The sequence below is a fragment of the Rhincodon typus genome, chromosome 23 (genome assembly GCF_021869965.1).
Source record: "Rhincodon typus isolate 14 chromosome 23, sRhiTyp1.1, whole genome shotgun sequence".
Classification (NCBI taxonomy): Eukaryota; Metazoa; Chordata; class Chondrichthyes; order Orectolobiformes; family Rhincodontidae; genus Rhincodon; species Rhincodon typus.
In genome coordinates, this window is record NC_063354.1 from 43,516,774 (window position 1) to 43,535,915 (window position 19,142).

Below are 19,142 nucleotides of genomic sequence, written 5' to 3' on the forward strand. Positions count from 1 at the left end.
GTGCCAGATAATTGAGGGTGTAGGGTGCCAGGTGGGTGAGGGTGTAGGGTGCCAGGTAGAAGGATCAGTTCAGGGAAAGTTTACCAGATCCAGTGGGGGAAGGGTTGGGTCTAGCTGGCTGGCAGGGAAGGTGGGTCTAACAGGAAACAGGGCCATGGAGGGGTGGTGGTGCAGTTTGAAGGTGCCAGGTGAGGGCTACATGTTGTGTCTGTCGGGGTTATTTGTGGGGGAAGGAGGTGTAGGAGTTCTCAGGGGGAGGTGTGTCATTGGAATATCATTGTGGAGGCTCAGAATTAGAGCAGGTTTTTATTCCTTTAACCTTTCCTGGATAATTATTAAACTTAAGTGAGTTGATGCCCTCCAAAATCCCTCACAACACAGGTCTTTTTCAGGGGTTGGAAATGTAATGGCATTACCTGGAAGGTCCCTTGGCATCAGCTGTCTTTAGATGTTTCCATGGTGCCATCGTGCCATGGTGCACAGCTCCAGCCTACACAGTTGCCAGGAGTATTCGGGCTTTTGGAATAACTGCACCATCATTTTTGATGGTTTTAGGGGAGTGTAACTGTCTATTAAATTCCTTGACTTGTCTATGCATAAGGGCTAAGGTCAGATGCCCATCTGTAAAACTCACATACTATTGGCTAAATAAAATTCAGTTAAGTTTATTTTTAAGGCAGTCAGAAGATAGCTCAGTAAATGGGGAGGTAATGTCCTAGTGGTATAATCATGAGACCTGTAATCCAGAAATTCAGCTAATCTTCTGGGGCCATAGGCTCAAATCTCACCATGGCAGAAAGTTGAATTTCAATTCAATTTAAAAAAAGCCCCGGAATTAAGTGTCAATTGATGACCATGATCCCCGATCATCGGGAAAAACCCCTCTGGTTCACTAATATCCTTTAGGGAAGGAAACTGCCATCCTTACCTGGTCTGGCCTACATGTGACTCAAGACCCACAGCAATGTGGTTGACTCTTAGGGCCATAGATTCATACAGCACAGAAACAGACCCTTTGGTCTAATTCGTCCAGATATCTGATCTAGTCCCATTTGCCAGTGTTTGGCCCATGTCCCTCTGAACCCTTCCTATTCATGTACCCATCCATTTTAAATGCTGTAATTGTACCAGCCTCCACCACTTCCTCTGGCAGCTCATTTCATACAAGCAATACTCTCTGTATGAAAAAGTTGCTCTTCAAGTCCCTTTGAAATCTTTCCCGTCTCACCTTAAATATATTCCCTCTAGGTTTGGACACCCCCATCCTAGGAAAAAGACCTTGGTAATTCTTAACAGACTTCTGGGCAACTGGGGATGGGCAATAAATATTGGCCTATCCAGAGACATCCACATCCCATGAGTGAATAAAAGAAAGGTTTGATCTTACTTGAACAACAGGTAGAAAATTATAGGTCTCATTGGACTTGAAATGTACCTCTGTCCCTCTCTCTCTCCAACAGACACTGTCAAGTTTCTCCAGTACATTCTAGCTTAATTTGTCTGACTCCAAGGAAAAGGTAGTGCTGGGAGTAAACACTGTGAGCAGTGATTGGAGTGTTGGTGGTGAAGGGACAATGCTACACTCTCCACTCCTCACATGCCCTGTTGCTTGCAACTAACCATTATGGAAAGGAAGTAGATGAACGAGGTCACACTGCGAAGACAGGGCCAGCAGGTTAATGAGGACAACATGTGGATGTAAAATCTGGGCCACCCTACTCCAGTCCTGACTCCTATCAGACTAAGAATTTTCCATCATTGCCTGCAACGCCCAACCGGAGAAGCACACCGATTGTGTTGAGGTTAAGTTGGGAGTTACATGCGTGGTGTCTATTCTTAATGTTGAAGACTCTCGTTAGACCGCAGCTGGAGCACTGTGTACAGATGTGGGAGCCACATTATTTGGAAAGATGTGAACACATCAGTGAGAGTGCAGAATAGATTTACAAGAACGGTTCCGGGGTTGAGGAATCTTAGTTATGAGAATGGACTGAAGACGTTGGGACTGCTTCTCAGAGAGGAAGGTGGCTGAGAGGAGATTTGACAGAGGTTTTCAAGATCAGGAGTGGGCTGAACAAAATAGTTAGGGAGAGGTTGTTCCCATTCGTGAAAGAAAAAGGAACAAGAGGGGGTAGATTTAAAGTGATGTGCAAACGAAGCAAAGGTTATACCAGGGAAAACTTTTTCACTCACCGAGTATTTACGGTGTGGAATACAATTCCTAGAAATGTGTTGGAGGCAGATTCGATTCAGGCATTCAAAAGGTCATTAGATGATTAGTTGGGTAGAAATGGTGAGCAGGAATACACAAAAAAGGCAGGAGATTGGCGCTAGGGAATAGAACCAGTATAGGCATATATGAGCTGAATGGCCAACTTCTGCACTGTTCTAATTCTGTAATTCTTGGGGCTAAATCTTTTCAGTTTAGTTCTGAGAAGTTTCTCCTCTTCAACCCAAAGGATGACTTTAACATGAAGTGACAAGCTGAGTCAGGAAAACCCCTCCACCTCCCCAAAAAATATCTTTCAGGTGGTGAGTTTCTGGGCATTCTCCATGTAAGTGTTTGCCAAGGTATGTCTTTTTATTTAATCACTCATAAGACGTGGGTATTGCTGGCTGGTCCAGATTTTATTGCCTGCCCCTATTGTCCTTGAGAATGTGGGGGTGAGTTGCCTTCTTGGACCGCTGTAGACCATCTGTATACTTCTCTTCAAACTCACCGGAGATACCAGCTGTCTCCGAGTCCATACTCCTTTCCACAGATTCCCAGACGAGGAAACAGGCATCTTGGGAGTCGACGTTCAAGCAGTAGCGTTGTGGAGGCAACCTTGGAATTAAGGAAACAGTTTTAACAACAAAAGTCAAGTGTCAATAAAACACTGTTTCATCTGTATCAGCTTGGTAACTGGGTTTCAATCTGATCCAAATCTAAGGTCTTCACTTTCAAATGGAGCATAGCATTAGCACCGACTGGAGATGGAAACCTTCATCAGTTCCTCTACCCAACCTGCAGAGGCTTCTGCATTGCTTCTAGTGTCATAGGTAACTGGGGATAGAGCCTGGAACAGGAAGCATCTATTAACCCTGCTGGACCATGATGAGATGAAAAGCTCTTGCATCCAGATGAATGATGATGAGCTCCACCACCAAATGTGGGAAACATCTGCTCTCTCCACATAGTCAACTATTGTCAAGAATGCTATCGATCAGTCATAGGATGGAGGTCATGGGTAGCGCTGGAAGAGGGACAGCACACCTTGATTGCACAATACTGGGTGGGTGCCAGAATGTCTGTATGTGCTGGGTGCCAGGGTGATCTTCCACTTTAATGGGGTCAGTACTGGGGGCCATCACTGGTGATATTCCAGTCTGAACATTGTGATCATATCCCGAGGAATAATCATCGGGGCAGTGGACAGAAAAGGAATAACAGCATAACTGATTCCCTGTGGGATAGTGGCAAAGACAAGGAACTACATTTTGTACTGTGATTGTACAGGTTCCTAACAAGTACATATTGAATTCCACTCGTGACTATTTTGATATCAATGCTAACTAATGACAAATGAACATTCCCACTGAAGTAAAAAGCAGAGGACATGCTAAGCAGTAACATTACACAGTAGGATTGCTGGCAATGTCATTGACATGAGCTAACAACATCAACAGGACCAATGCACTGTGTTCCAATCCAGCTGGCCTTTCCTCATTTGCTCCAGCATTTTGTGTGCCAATTCTCTGAAAGGGATAGTCATGGACACCCTACTGCCTTGTCATTTCAACTCCATTTTTATAGAAGCCCTACAGTGTGGAAGCAGGCCATTTGGCCCATCGAGTCCATACCGACCCTTCAAAGGCAGACCCACTCCCTTACCCTATCCCTTGTAATTCTGTATTCCCCATGGCTAACCCACCAAGCCTGCACATCCCTGGATACTAAGGGCAATTCCCCATGGCCAATCCACCTAGCCTGCACATCTTTGGACTGTGGGAGGAAACCGGAGCACCCGGAGGAAATCAACGCAGACACGGGGAGAAGGTACAAACTCCACACACGCACACAGTCACCCGAGGGTGGAATCAAACCCAGGTCCCTAGTGCTGTGAGGCAACAGTGCCAACCACTAAGCCACTGTGCTGCCCCAAAGTTTTGAAAGGTCTATCCAATTTCTCCTGCAAATGCCTGACCAGATTTTGTATTTTCCTGCTGTTTCTGAAGGAACACTCAGGTCTTAAAGTGCCCCTATACAAAAGTAGTTCTCCTAACCTTTCCCTTTGCCTGTTTAACAATGACACCACATTTATACAGATGAACTAATTGTTCATCAACTTGTAGAATTGCAGCAATCTCCAGAAAACTGTAGTTACTCGGGTAGACTTAATGGACATACTGAACAAATCCTCCCTTCCACCCAATATGTCTCACTGGCATTGAGGACAACAGGGAATTTAATTAATTTCTGCAGCTTTATCAATTTGGTCTCAGCGTTAATACAAAATGTCTGGACTTATTAAAAACGTGTTCTTGTAATATGAGCCAGGCTGGGAAAGCTGTACTTTCCAGCATTCTGAGAGGAGAGGGAGTTTTTCTCTTCAAGAGCTAGGATGGAATGACTTCCGGATTAGACTACCTCCCCCTGTGATTTTGCTCTGCAACAAATTTATTAAACTAGTTTTCATAACAGGGCCACAGTGGCATCTGAATTCGTGCTCCGAGCATTAGGAAACCAGGAAGACAACCTTGACATCTTCCTGAAAATTTCAAAATGCCACATCACTTGGTTTTAGTTCATCAGTACTCCTGTTAAAAGTAGCAGATACACTCTCTGAGGAAGGGATTTGTAAATGTTTTTCAACTCAAATATTCTCTTGCCCACCTTTCTGACGTTGGAAATTAGATCTATTAACTATCTTGCTGGTACAATGAATGAGCGTTGGTGAGGTGTGTTAGAGCTAATCATCAACTATTCAAAGCTTGTGTACATGGTCAGTAGGTAGACAGTGATAGAAGGTGGAAAACCTGGCTCATTTCTCCCTTTGCAGTAACCTTGGTCATAGACTCTTCGGTCCAATTCGTTCATGCCGACCAGATATCCCAAATTAATCCAGTCAATTTGCCAGCATTTGTACCATATCCCTCTAAACCCTTTCTTTTCATATACCCATCCAGATTCCTTTTAAATGTTGTGATTGTACCAGCCTCCTCCAATCCCTCTGGCAGCTCATTCCATACACGCATCACACTCTGCATAAAAAAGTTGCCCCTTAGGTCCCTTTTAAATCTTTCCCCTCTCACCTTAAACTTTTGCCTACTTCACTTGACAAAGAAGCAGCAGTCTGAAAGGTTATGATTTCAAATAAACCTGTTGGACCATGACCTAGTGTTGTACAACCTCTGACTTTGTCCACCCCAGTTCAACACAGGCAACTCCACATTCTGCCAGAGATAGTAAGAACTGCAGATGCTGGAGTCAGAGATAACATAGTGCAGAGCTGGAGGAATACAACAGGCCAGGCAGCATCTGAAGAAGGGTCCCAACCCGAAATGTCAACTTTCCTGCTCCTCTGATGCTGCCTGGCCTGCTGTGTTCCTCCAGCTCCACACTGTGTTATCTCCACACTCTGCCCTCTAGTTTTGAACTCCCTTATCCTTGGGAAAAGACGTTGGTTATTCACCCTATCCATGCCCCCCATGATTTTATAAACTCTTATAATGTCACCCCCTCAGGCTCCGATGCTCCAGCCTATTCAGCGTCTCTCTATAGCTCAAATGCTCCAAACGTGGCAACATCATTGTCTCCTTGGGAGTCCATGTTAATTTCTTACCTGTGCCCTCCAGAGGTCATCGTGTTGCTTTGACACTCGGCGAATCAGTTCACCCATAATGTGGATGACAAGGAATACCGTGATGACAAAAGCCAGCAGGGTATAAACAGCATAGAGGAAGCGGGCCATATCAGGCTGGATCACCTCCCAGTTGAGGGGCATGTTAACAAGGCCGAAGAAGAGGAGGTAGATGGTGAAGAGGACGGTGCTGAAATCCACAAAGCGTTCCCACTTTGCAGGGTCCAAGATTTGGAATGACAGATGGACGCCTGGAAATGGAGAAGGCCAACCGTCAAACATTCCACATCGCACGTGCACGAGTAGGAAACACAGAGGAAGAGGGGATAGAAAAGTGGGAATGAAGCATTCACAGAATCCCTAGTGTTGAAAAAGGCCATTTGGCCCATCAGTCCCATCTTGTTAACCAATCCTCCAAAGAGCATCACACCCAGACCCACCCCCTTGCCTTAACCCTGTAAACCTACATTTCCCATGGCCAATCTACCTATCCTGCACATCCCTGAACACTACGGGACAATTTAGCATGGCCAATCCACCCTAACCAGCACATGTTTGGACTGTGGGAGAGAACCAGAGCACCCGGAGGAAACCCACGCGGGCATGGGGAGAATGTGCAAACTCCACACAGACAGTCACCCAAAGGTTGAATCAAACCTGGGTCCCTGGCGCTGTGAGGGAGCAGTGCTAACCACTGAGCCACCGTGCTGTCCAATTTTCTATCTGTTGACTGATAGAAAAGGGAAAGTAACAGCCGAAAGAGAAATAAAGACCTGAGTTTGCCTCGTGCTTTTTCACAACCGTCAGATATTTCAAAGTGTTTTTGAGCGAATGAATGCTTACTGCATGTGAAAGCCAGAATCAGAATGAGCATCAGCACCAAGTAGGGCAGGATAATCTCGAATATGATCTGTGTAAAAAGAAGAAACATGTGGGTAAAAGGTGAATTTAAACTGACCTGCTGTAACATTCCTTGCCATTTATGTGGACTGGCTGTCACCTCCCTGGACCATGAGGATGGTTCCAAACCTGGAAACATCGTTGTCTCCCTGGGAGTCTATGTTAATTTCTTACCATGAAGCTGGGTTTCAGACTAATGAGATAGACCAATTGCCCTGTCCCAGATTCTCATCTTTGAGAGAGGAATCAAAGGACTCGAGGCTGGGCTAGTGGGGTCGGGCTAGACTCTGGCCTGTTGGATTCTGAAGTAGACTTGGACAGGAGTTAAGGTGACTGCATGCTAAGTTCAGCAGTTTGGAAGTTCTGCCTCCATTCATTTGGACATCGGCTCAGTTCTTTACATGAGCCTCACATACTCTAGCTCATGACTTCTCCACAACCTTCTCTTTATATTGCCCAAAGCCATCTCTATAACCCAACCATGTCCCTCACAAAGTGTTCACTATGGACAGAACTCGGGCACCCATAACAACACTGGAATATCTTTATTCTTGAAACTGAGAAATAAAATACAATATATTCAAAAATATCTGCACAAGTATAATTCTATTCATTATTCCCAGAATTTCAGTCAAAACAAAGCCAACAGTCTACTTAACATTGGTATAAACAACCTCGGTTGAGCAAAATAAATCCGTGGGGTTTGGAACTCAGACAAGCGTTCATAATGAGATTCCACTGCACAGCTATATAAACAAAGCCACAGAACTGAATACATCAGTACTTTTGAAGTCATGCCACAGATGTCCATTGTTTTAAAGACTCAACAGATGCCAAAATGAAAGAACAGAAAAATCAGATGGGTTCTATTTCCAGGGTCTGATTCTTTGCCTTGATCTTCCTTCCTCTGTTTCATCTGCAAAGACAGACTGGACCAAGTGGGACAGAAAGGTAGATCAGGTAGTCATAGAGTCATACAGCACGGAAACAGACCTTTCGGCCCAACTTGTCCATGCCGACCAAGATTCCCAAACTGAATGAGGCCCACCTGTCTGCGTTTGGCCCATATCCCTCTAAACATTTCTTATTAATGTACTGATCCAAATGTCTTTAAATATTGTAACTGTACCTGTATCCACTACTTCCTCTGGCTGTTCATTCCACTTACTAAACACCCTCTGTGTGAAAAAGTTGCCCCTCAGGTCCCTTTTAGATCTTTCTTTTCTCACCTTAAACCTATGGTCTCCAGTTTTGAACTCTCTTACCCTGGGGTAAAGACCTTTGCTATTTGCCTTATCTATTCCTCTTATGATTTTTTAACCCTCTATAAGGTCACCCCTCAACCTCCTATGCTCCAGTGAAAAAGTTCCAGCCTATTCAGCCTCTCCTTATAATTCAAACTCTCCATTCCCAGCACATGGTGTTCCAAGTTTTGCTTTTGGACTTGCCTTTATGACCTCCATTTAATAAAGTGTTATTTGCAGCGGACCCTGAACACCACACAACTTTTTTTTCTCTCAGGCAGTTAGAGAAACATCGAGCATCGTCTGGTTAAACAGCTCAGTAAACAAAGGCATTGAAGGGTTGCTTTCCCAACTCATCAGTGTGTCCTTGTTAATTAAGGAGTGGAAAACTTTTTTCTCAAGAGTATTGTGGTAGGAACTGGTTGAAGCAGACACCATTGTATCTGTTAAGGGATGAGTTTAAACATAGAAACCTGTGGAAGATACAAGGTTATGTTGAGAGAGTTGGGCTGGGAAGTTAACTTTGAATTGTTCCAGTATCAGAACAGGCATAACGGGCTGAATAGTTTTCTTCTGCAATATTTATGGCTTATTCACAAATACTGCTTTGATTTGCTCATGAGTGAAATGATATAGTTTATTTGAAATTGCTGTTCTGTCCTGTCTGATATCCAGACCCGTTGATATTCACCTGGTATATATTCATCAGAGGAGTAGGAAAGTCAATGTTTCAGTTTATACCCTTAATCAGGACTGGTAAACCTGAAACGTCAACTTTCCTGTTCCCCTGATGCTGCCTGGTCTGTTGTGTTCCCCTGGCCTGTTGTGTTCCTCCAGCTCCACACTGTGTTGTCTCTGACTCTTGCATCTGCAGTTCCTGCTATCTCCTGGTACATATTCGTTCCTGTTATAAATTCAGCCTTGTAATATATTTGTTTTTGTCATATATTCAGCTCTGTTGTATAACTCTTGGTGTTATAGAGTCATAGAGCTGTACAGCACGGAAACAGACTCTTTGGTCCAACTCATCCATGCTGACCAGATATTCTAAATTAATCTAGTCCCATTTGCCAGCATTTGGCCCATATCCCTCTAAACCCTTCCTATTCATATACCCATCCAGATGCCTTTTAAATGTTGTAATTGTACCAGCCTCCACCACTTCCTCTGGCAGCTCATTCCATATATACGCATCACCCTCTGAAGTGAAAAGGCTGCCCCTCAGGTCCCTTTTAAATTTTTCCTCTCTCACCTTAAACCTATGCTTTCTACGTTTCCCTGGGGGAAAGACCTTGGCTATTCACCCTATCCATGCCTCTCATGATTTTATAAACCTCTATAAGGTCACCCCTCTGCCTCCAATAATCCAGGGAAAATAGCCCCAGCCTATTCAGCCTCTCTCTATAACTCAAACCCTCCAACCTCGGCAACATCCTTGTAAATCTTTTCTGAACCCTTTCAAGTTTTACAACATCCTTCTTATAGCAGGGAGACCAGAATTGAACGCAGTATTCCAAAAGTCTCATCAATGTCTGGTACAGACCCAACATAAGAACATAAGAGCTAGGAGCAGGAGTAGGCTGTCCGGCCCTTCAAGCCTGCTCCGCCATTCAATAAGATCATGGCTGATCTTTTCGTGGACTCAGGTCCACTTACCCGCGTTCTCACCATATCCCTTAATTCCTTTATTGTTCAAAAAAAATCTACCTTATCTTTAAAAATGTTTACTGAAGTAGCGTCAACTACTCCACTGGGCAAGGAATTCCATAGATTAACAACCCTCTGGGTGAAGAAGTTCCTTCTCAATTCAGTCCTAAATCTGCTCCCTCTAATCTTGAGGCTATGCCCTCTTGTCCTAGCTTCACCTGCCAGTGGAAACATCCTCTCTACTTCTATCTTATCTATTCTCTTCATAATTTTATATGTTTCTATAAGATCCCCCCTCAATCTTCTGAATTCCAATGAATATAATCCCAATCTACTCAGTCTCTCCTCATAAGCCAACCCCCTCAACTCCGGAATCAACCTAGTGAACCTCCTTTGCACCCCCTCCAGTGCCAGTACATCCTTTCTCAAGTAAGGAGATCAAAACTGCACACAGTACTCCAGGTGTGGCCTCACCAGCACCTTGTACAGCTGCAACATAACCTCTCTGCTTTTAATCTCAATCCCTTTAGCAATGAAGGACAAAATTCCATTTGCCTTCCTAATTAATTGTTGTACCTGCAAACCTACCTTCTGTGATTCATGCACAAGGACACACAGGTCCCTCTGCATAGCAGCATGCTGCAACTTTTTACCATTAAAAACATGACCTCCCAACTCCTATACTCAAGGAAAACTGTTTCCCTAATTTGTAAGGCCAGAAATGTTTTGTCATTTACCTTCTGGATCATGATGGCGAATGGTCCCATCAAGCGAAAACCTCGAGCGAAGTACATGAGGTTACACCAGGCAAGGATAAGTGCAAAGGACATGGGGATGGTCTCTCCAGGCATTGATGTCAGTCTTAACACGAGCACGGCCAATACTAGCACTCCGTAGCAGATACTGAGGGTGAGAACAAAGAGAGAAACTTAGGACAAAGATCAAATAGAGATGACAGAAAATACAGGAGAGCTTGGCAAAGGAAAAAGACACATCGACAGAGAATGAGAAACACAGTTGAGACAGTAGAGTGAGAAATCAAAACATCATAACAGAGACAAGGAAGTGGATGAATGTGAAACATGCATTTAAGGTGAGGGGGGGAAAGTTCAAAGGAAACATGAGGGGCAAGTTCTTTTTTACATAGAGAGCGGTAGGAGTCTGGAATGTACTGCCAGGGGTGGTGGTGGAGGCAGATATGATAGGGGCATTTAAGGGACTTTTAGATTAGCACATGAATATGCAAGGAATGGAGTGATATGGACCAATGGCAGGCAGAAGGGATTAGTTTCATTTGGCATTCATGTTCGGCACAACATTGTGGGCCGAAGAGCCTGTTCCTGTGTTGTACTGTTCTATATTCTAGGTTCTGTGAAACAGTTAAAGGGTATGATACAGTACAATAAACTGAGAATGAAGAAGAAATGTGCAAGAAATAAAACAAGTAGAAAACATGATGAACTAAAGCAGAACACAAACTGCAGAGCAAAGGAAATAACTAAATAAAGTGTAGGCAGCGGACAGGGCATAGAGAAGATGGTAAAGTCAGGAGCAAGGCCCAATCAGATACAGAAGGAATGCCAGGACAGTCCAGTCAATGGAAAAGACAAGGTAGGATAGGGATATGGGAACACTGGAAAGCTAAATTGTATCTATGTTAATGCAAAGAGTTTGACTGGTAAGGTGGATGAACTTAGAGCATCGATCAGCACATATGAATATGACGTTGCTGTAATTGCTGAGACATTGTTGAAGAAAGGGCTGGACTAGCAGCTTAACATTCCAGGGTATAGAAATTTCAGGTGGGATGGAGAGGAGGAAAAGTGGGACATTGCATTCTTGATAAAGGAAATAATTACAGCAGTAACGGGGCAGGATGTCGTAGTAGGGCCTTTAAATGAGGCCATCTGGATAGAGGTTGGAAATAAAAAAGGGGCGATTACCATGCTGTGATTGTACAACAGACCTCCCAATGATCAGAGGGAGATAGAGGAACAGGGAGCTATGTGAACCACAAAGGTGGGAGAGAAACAGGGTTATAGTTATAGGAGATTTCAACTTTACTAACATGAACTGGGATTGCCTTTATGCGAAAAGGTCAGTGAAAGTTGAATTGTGTGGAATTTTTAAAGTGTATCGAGGAGAGTTTTTTGTGCCAGTACATAGATAGCCCTACTAGAGATGGAGCAGTGCTGGACTTAATCTTACGAAATGAAGCCAGCCAAGTGGTTGGAGTTTCGGTGGGTGAGCATTTTGGGAATAGTGACCATAACTCTGCAAGTTTCAAAGTCATTATGGAAAGAGACGAGATAGTGTGGAAGCTAAGTGTCTAATTTGGGGTAAGGTCAATTTCAATACCATTAGACAGGATCTGACAAACATAGACAGCAGCTACTTACAGGTAAGGTTACATTTAGAAAGTGGGAGTTGTTTAGAAGTAGTTTAGTGAGAATTAAGGGCCAATGTGTTCCTCTAAGAGTGAAGGGCAAGGGCAGCAAATCCATGGAACCCTGGATGGCGGGGGAGATTGAGAGTTTTGTAGAGAAAAAGAAGGAAGTATACGTCAGATACAACCCAGTAAAAACAGGGGAGGTCCTTGAGAAATACACAAGAGTGTAGGAGCTGCTTACGGAGGAAATTAGGAGAGCAAAGAGAGGCCATAAAATAGCTTTTGTACTTGGGATCAAGAAAAACCCCAAGGTTTTTAATAACTATATTAAGATTAAGAGGATTATCAGGGAAGGGGTGGGATTTATCACAGGCCAAAGGGATAATCTGTGTGTGGAGCCAGTGGATGTGATTGAGCTTTTAAATGAATATTTCTCATCTAAATTCACAGAGGATAAAGCCAGGGATTTCAGCTGGGATGGTGAGACTCTAGCATATTTTAAGATTAATAAGGAGGAGACATTAGATGTTTTAACAGGCATACAGGTACACAAATCCCCAGGGCCTGATGAGATGTATCCCAGGCTGTTATGGGAGGAAAGGGAGGAGATTGGTGGGGCCTTGGTGGAGATATTTAATACTTCTCTGGCCATGGGTGAAGTGCCAGATGCCTGGAGGATAGTGAATGTGGTTGCTTTGTTTAAGAAGGGCAGCAGGGATAGGCCAGGGAATTACAGACCAGTTAGTCTGATATCAGCGGTAGGGAAATTATTGGAAAGAAATTTGAAGAACAGAATTAATTAATACTTGGAAAAGCTGGGATTGATTATGAATAGTCAGCATGAATTTGTTAGAGGGAGATCCTGTCGAACTAATTTAGTTGAGTTTTTTTGAAAAGATAATTAAATGTATTGATGGGAGTAGTGCACTTGATGTGGTTTACATAGTCTCAGTAAGGCCTTTGACAAGGTCACACATGGAAGGCCTGTTCAGAAGGTGAGAGCCAATGGGATCCAAGGCAAGTTTGTAAATTGGATCCAAAATTGGTTTGAAATTAGGAAGTAAAGGGTGATGGTGGAGGGTTGTTTTTGTGATTGGAAGCCTGAGACCAGTGGTGTACCACAGGGATCGGTGCTGGGACCCTTGCTGTTTGTTACATACATTAACAATGTGGAAGTGAATGTAGAAGATCTAATTAGTAAGTTTGCAGATGACATGGTGTTGTTGGTGATAATGAGGTGGATGGTCTCAGGCTACAGTCTGATATTGATTAGGTGGTAAATTAGGCAGAGCAATGGCAGATGGAATTTAATCCTAAAAAGTGAGGTGATGTATTTTGCGAAATCTAATAAGGAACACACGCAATGAATGGTAAGCCCCTAGGGAGTACCTGAGGAACGAAGGGACCCTGGTGGACAGGTCCATAGATCCCTGAAGGTGTTGGTGCAGGTAGACAGGGTGGCGAAGAAAGCATATGGATGCTTGCCTTAATTAGCTGGCCTTAGAATATAGGATCAAGGAATTAATGTTACGACCTTATAAAATATTGGTTAGGCCAAGGTAGAGTACTGCATGTAGTACTGGTCCCCACATTATCGGAAGGATGCGATTGCACTGGAGAAGGTTCAGGGAAGATTCATCAGGATGTTGCCTGGGATGAAAAGTCTCAGTTATGAGGAGGGACAGGATCGGCTGGGCTTGTTTTCCTTGGAGCAGAGGAGGCTGAGGGGGGATCTGATTGAGTACAAAACTATGACAGGCTTAGACAGCGTAGAGTGTGAGAATCTCTTCCCCATGGCAGGCATGTCTAAGACTAGACGCCACAAATTTAAAGTGAGGAGTAAGTGCTTATAGGTCATCTTTTCGCCCAGAGGGTGATTGAAATATAGAACGTGTTGCTTGAGAGGATGGTGGAGGCAGGTACTCTTGCAACATTTAAGAAACATCTGGACGAGCAGGGAATAGTAGGCTATGGACCAAGTGCAGGAAAATGGGATTAGTGTTTGGTGTTTGTTGGTTGGTATAGAAATGGTGGGCCGAAGCGTCTGTGTAATATGACACTATTATAATTTTAATCCCCGCACACAATCCCAGCCCCTGCACACAATCCCAAACCATGCTTCCAGACTCTATGCATGGCATGTTTACCTAAATCTCACTGACTAGATATATCCTCTCCCTCGCACACAAATATTTGGCTTTCTCATTGTATACATGCAAACACATACACACACATACCTCTCACACACACATAACCAGATTCCCCAGTTTGCAACTGCTGACTGAATGTGGAATCTTGAGGCTAATTGAGGAATGGGGCCATTTCTGAATTTGAACCCCACACCATCTGGGCAGCTGCCTCTGAGATCCCAGATCTCTAAGATTTAGAATCTACTAAGAGCTGGTCTCCAAGTCCACCTGATTGCTGCCTGGAGGAGATCTATCAGGTTTGGCCTTCTTTGAGGTGGTGGAAGAAGGGCATCATCACTAGAAGATCCCACAGTGCCCCCTGCCAGTCTACAAATGGGTAGATAATTAATCAATTTAGCTATTGAGGTTGCCAAGCAGACAGGCCTAATTTCGATGACCAAGAACACCAGGAAAATGGTGTGGAGACAGGAACACACCAACAGATGTCCCACATTGCCTTCATGCCTATCCCAAAGGGTTCAGGACTGACTCAGTCACTGCGAGTCTCAGTGATGAAAACAGCATTCAAACTCACTTGATGACATGGAAAGGTCCACCCAGGGCAGTTTTTCCAAAGTATTCCTTAGGTCCGTACCTCAATATGTCATGACTCTATGAAGAAGAGACAGCAATCTGTTCACAAACAACAAAAGGGCAATTCAAAGTGTAAATTTCAAACTCCAACAGGGAAAGGAACCAAAGACCAGCAGAAACAGGAATCAAACCCAAACCCAAATCTCACAAGGTAACTAAGAAACGATGCAGTTCTGGCATAATCTGGTGTCGTCTATTGTTTCAGCTGATCTTGCTTATTGCCCATTGATGTTCTGGCAGAATGCAGTGACAAGTTTAGGATCCAGCTCTAAAGTCTTCAGTGCATTGTGATGAACAGACCTGAACATCACCATTCCTGCCTTTGTCTGGTGCTTCTCTCTGCTCCCTGGATGGCAATGATATTCTTGCAGCAATGTCTATCTGATGATTATGTTCTGATGTCCTGTGTGATGGTCTGTATGTGACTTTTCTTTTTCTATTCATTTTGTGGAATGTGGGCATCACTGGCTGTGCCAGTATTTCTTGCCCATCCCTAGTTGCCCTCGAGAAGGTGATGGTGAGCTGCCTTCTTGAACCGCTGCAGTCCTCCTGCTGTGGGTTTAACCACAATGCTATTAGGGAGGGAATTCCAGAATTTTGACCAGTGACAGTGAAGGAATGGCAATATATTTCCCAGTCAGGATGGTATGTGGCTGGAGGGGAACTTGAAGGTGGTGGTGTTCCCATATATCTGCTGCCCTTGTCCTTCTAGATGGAAGTGGTCCTGTGTTTGGAAGGTGCTGTCTGAGGATCTTTGGTGAATTTCTGCAGTACATCTTGTAGATAGTACACACTGCTGCTACTGAGCGTCGGTGGTGGAGGGAGTGGATGCTTGTGGATGTGGCGCTAATCAAGCGGGCTGCTTTGTCCTGGATGGTGCTGAGCTTCTTGAGTCTTATTGGGGCTGCACCCATCCAGGCAAGTGGGGAGTATTCCATCACACTCCTGACTTGTGCCCTGTAGATGGTGGACAGGCTTTGGGGAGTCAGGAGGTGAGTTACTCGCCACAGTATTCCCAGCTTCTGGCCTGCTCTGGTAGCCACTGTGTTAATGTGGTGAGTCCAGTTGAGTTTCTGGTCAATGGTAACCTCCAGGATGTTGATAGTGGGGGATTCAGTGATAATAACACCATTGAATGTCAAGGGGTGGTGGTTAGATTGTCTTTTATTGGTGATAGTCATAGTCTGGCATTTGTGTGGTGCAAACGTCACTTACCACTTGTCAGCCCAAGCCTGGATATTGTCCAGATCTTGTTGCATTTGAACATGGACTGCTTCAGTATCTGAGGAGTCACGAATAATGCTAAACATTGTGCAATCATCAACGAACATCCCCACTTCTGACCTTATGATGGAGGGAAGGTCATTGATGAAGCATCTGAAGATGGTTGGGCCTAGGACACTACCCTGAGGAACTCCTGCAGAGATGTCCTGGAGTTGGGATGATTGGGTCCAACAACCATGACCATCTTCCTACGTGTCAGGTATGACAACCACTGGAGAGTTTGCCCCGATACCCATTGATTCCAGTTTTGCTAGGGCTCCTTGACACCACACTCGGTTGAATGCAGCCTCGAAATCAACTGTTGTCACTCTCACCTCACCTCAGACTAGACTTATAGAGCTATACAGCATGGAAACAGACCCTTTGGTCCAACTTGTCCACGCCAACCAGATATTCTAAATTAATCTAGTCCCATTAGCCAGCATTTGGCCTATATCCCTCTAAACCCTTCCTATTCATATACCCATCCAGATGCCTTTTAAATATTGTGATTGTACCAGCCTCCACCACTTCCTCTGGCAGCTCATTCCATACACACATCACCCTCTGTGTGAAAAAGGCTGCTTAGGTCCCTTTTAATCTTTCCCCTCTCAACTTGAAACTATGCCCTCTAGTTTTGGACTCCCCTATCCCAAGGAAAAGACTTTGGCTATTCATCCTATCCATGAGCCTCATGATTTTATAAACCTCTATAAGGTCACCCCTCAGCCTCTAACGCTCCAGAGAAAATAGCCCCAGCCTATTCAGCCTCTCCCTATAGCTCAAACTTCCAACCCTGGCAACATCCTTGTAAATCTTTTCTGAACACTTTCCAGTTTCACAACATCTTTCCTATAGAAAGGAGACCAGAATTACATGCAATACTCCAAAAGTAGTCAAACCAACGTCCTGTACAGCTGCAACATGACCTCCCAACTCCTATACTCAATGCACTGACCGATAAAACCAAGCACACCAAACACCTTCTTCACTATCCTGTCTACCTGCAACTCCACTTTCAAGGAACTATGAACCTGCACCCCAAGGTCTCTTTGTTCAGCAACACTCTCCATCAAGTGTATAAGTCTCGCCCTGATTTGTCTTACAAAATGCAACATCTGACACTTTTCTAAATTAAACTCCATCTGCCACTCCTCTGCCCATAGGCCCATTTGATCAAGGTCCCATTGTACTCTAAGTTAACCTTCTTCACTGTCAATAGAGTACAAAAGTAAGCTTGCAGGGAACATAAAGACTGACGCTAAGCATTTCTATTGGTACATGAAGAGAAAGAGATTGGTAAAGACAAATATAGGTCCTCTACAGGTAGAAACGGGGAAATGTATAATAGGGGACAAAGAAATGGCTGAGGAACTGAAAACATACTTTGCTTCTGTCTTCACAAAAGAGGACACAAATCAGACACCAGAATTGTTGGAAGATGCAACATTTAGTGACAGGGATGAACTGAGGGAGATCAATATTAGAGAAATGGTGCTGGGAAAATTGTTGGGATTGAAGACAGATAAATCCCCAGGCCTGATAAATCTACATCCCAGAATACTTAAGGAAGTAGCTCTAGAAATAGTGGATGCGTTGGTAGTCATCTTCCAGGATTCTATAGACTCTGGAACAGTCCCTGCAGATTGGAGGGTGGCTAATGTCACTCCAATATTCAAAAAGAGAGGTAGAGAGAAAACGGGGAATTATAGACCCGTAAGCGTAACATCAGTAATGGGGAAATTTCTCAAATCCATTGTCAAGGATTTTATATCAGTGCATTTTGAAAGCAGTGGCAGGATCAGACAGAGTCAGCATGGATTTATGAAGGAGAAATCGGGCTTGACAAAACTGTTGGAATTCTATGAAAATGTAAGTAGTAGAGTTGACAAGGGGCAGCCAGTCAATTTAGTTTATTTGGACTCTATGAAAGCGTTTGACAAAGTCCCACATAAGAGATTAACGTGCAAGATTAAACTGTATGGGTTTGGGACAAATGTATTGAGATGGACAGGAAACTGGTTGGCAGAGAGGAAACAAACAGTGGGAATTAATGGGTCCTTTTCAAATTGGCAAGCAGTAACAAGTGGGTTGCACAGGGATCGGTGCTGGGACCCCAGCTATTCACAATATATACAAATGATTTGGATGAGGGAATAAAATGTAACATCTCCAAGTTTGCAGATGATACAAAGTTGGATGGGAGGTTGATTGTGATGAGGATGCAGAGATCCTTCAGCATGATCTGGACAGGTTGGGTGAGCAGGCAAACCAAAGGCAGATTCAGCATAATTTGGATAAATGTGAGGTTATTCACTTTGGAAGCAAAAACAAGGCGGCAGATTACTACCCGAATGGCTGTAAATTGGGAGAGGGGAGTGTGCAGTGGGACCTGGGTGCCCTTGTGCACCAGTTGCTGAAGGTAAGCATGCAGGTGCAGCAGGCAGTAAAGAAGGCCACACCTGGAACATTGTGTGCAGTTTTGGTCTCCTGTTGTGAGGAAGGATGCTGTTGCCCTCGAGGGAGTGCAGTGAAGGTTTACCAGGTTGATTCTGGTGATGGCGGATCTGACGGATGAGGAGAGATTGACCAGGTTGGGATTGTTTTTGCTGGAGTGCAGACGAATGAGGGGGAATCTCATAGAGATTTATAAAATTCTAACAGGATTAGACAGGGTCGATGCAGGGAGGATGTTCCCGATGGTGGGTGCGTCCAGAGTCAGGGACAGAGATGAGGAGACATTTCTTCACCCAAAGAGTGGTGAGCCTGTGGAATTCATTACCAATTCATGCCAAAACACTGAATGTATTCAAGAGGCGACTAGATATAGCACTTGGGGTGAATAGGATCAAAGGTTATGGGGAGAAAGCAGGATTAGGCTGAGTTGGACAATCAGCCATGGTTGTGAAGAATGACGGAGCAGGCTCGAAGGGCTGAATGGCCTCCTCCTGCTCCTATCTTCTATGTTTCTGTGTAAGTTTCAACACAGTATGGAGCTGGAGGAACACAGCAGGTCAGGCAGCATCAGAAAAGCAGGAAAGTCGGCATTTTGGGTTTACACCCTTCATACCCA

General features: G+C 44.2%; 1 protein-coding gene across 6 annotated transcripts in view; it reads right to left on the bottom strand.

Annotated features, from left to right (window-relative positions):
* The window catches only part of LOC109923836 (transient receptor potential cation channel subfamily V member 6-like), a 58,522-nt gene that overhangs the window by 6,685 nt on the left and 32,695 nt on the right, over positions 1-19,142 (bottom strand). For all 6 annotated transcript variants that reach the window (XM_048610983.1, XM_048610987.1, XM_048610988.1 and 3 more), the window contains 5 exons: positions 14,748-14,824; positions 10,372-10,537; positions 6,687-6,753; positions 5,826-6,094; positions 2,721-2,827 (listed from right to left, as the gene is read on the bottom strand). In XM_048610983.1, coding sequence (XP_048466940.1) covers positions 2,721-2,827; positions 5,826-6,094; positions 6,687-6,753; positions 10,372-10,537; positions 14,748-14,824 — 686 coding nt within the window. The remainder of the gene's footprint in view (positions 1-2,720; positions 2,828-5,825; positions 6,095-6,686; positions 6,754-10,371; positions 10,538-14,747; positions 14,825-19,142) is intronic.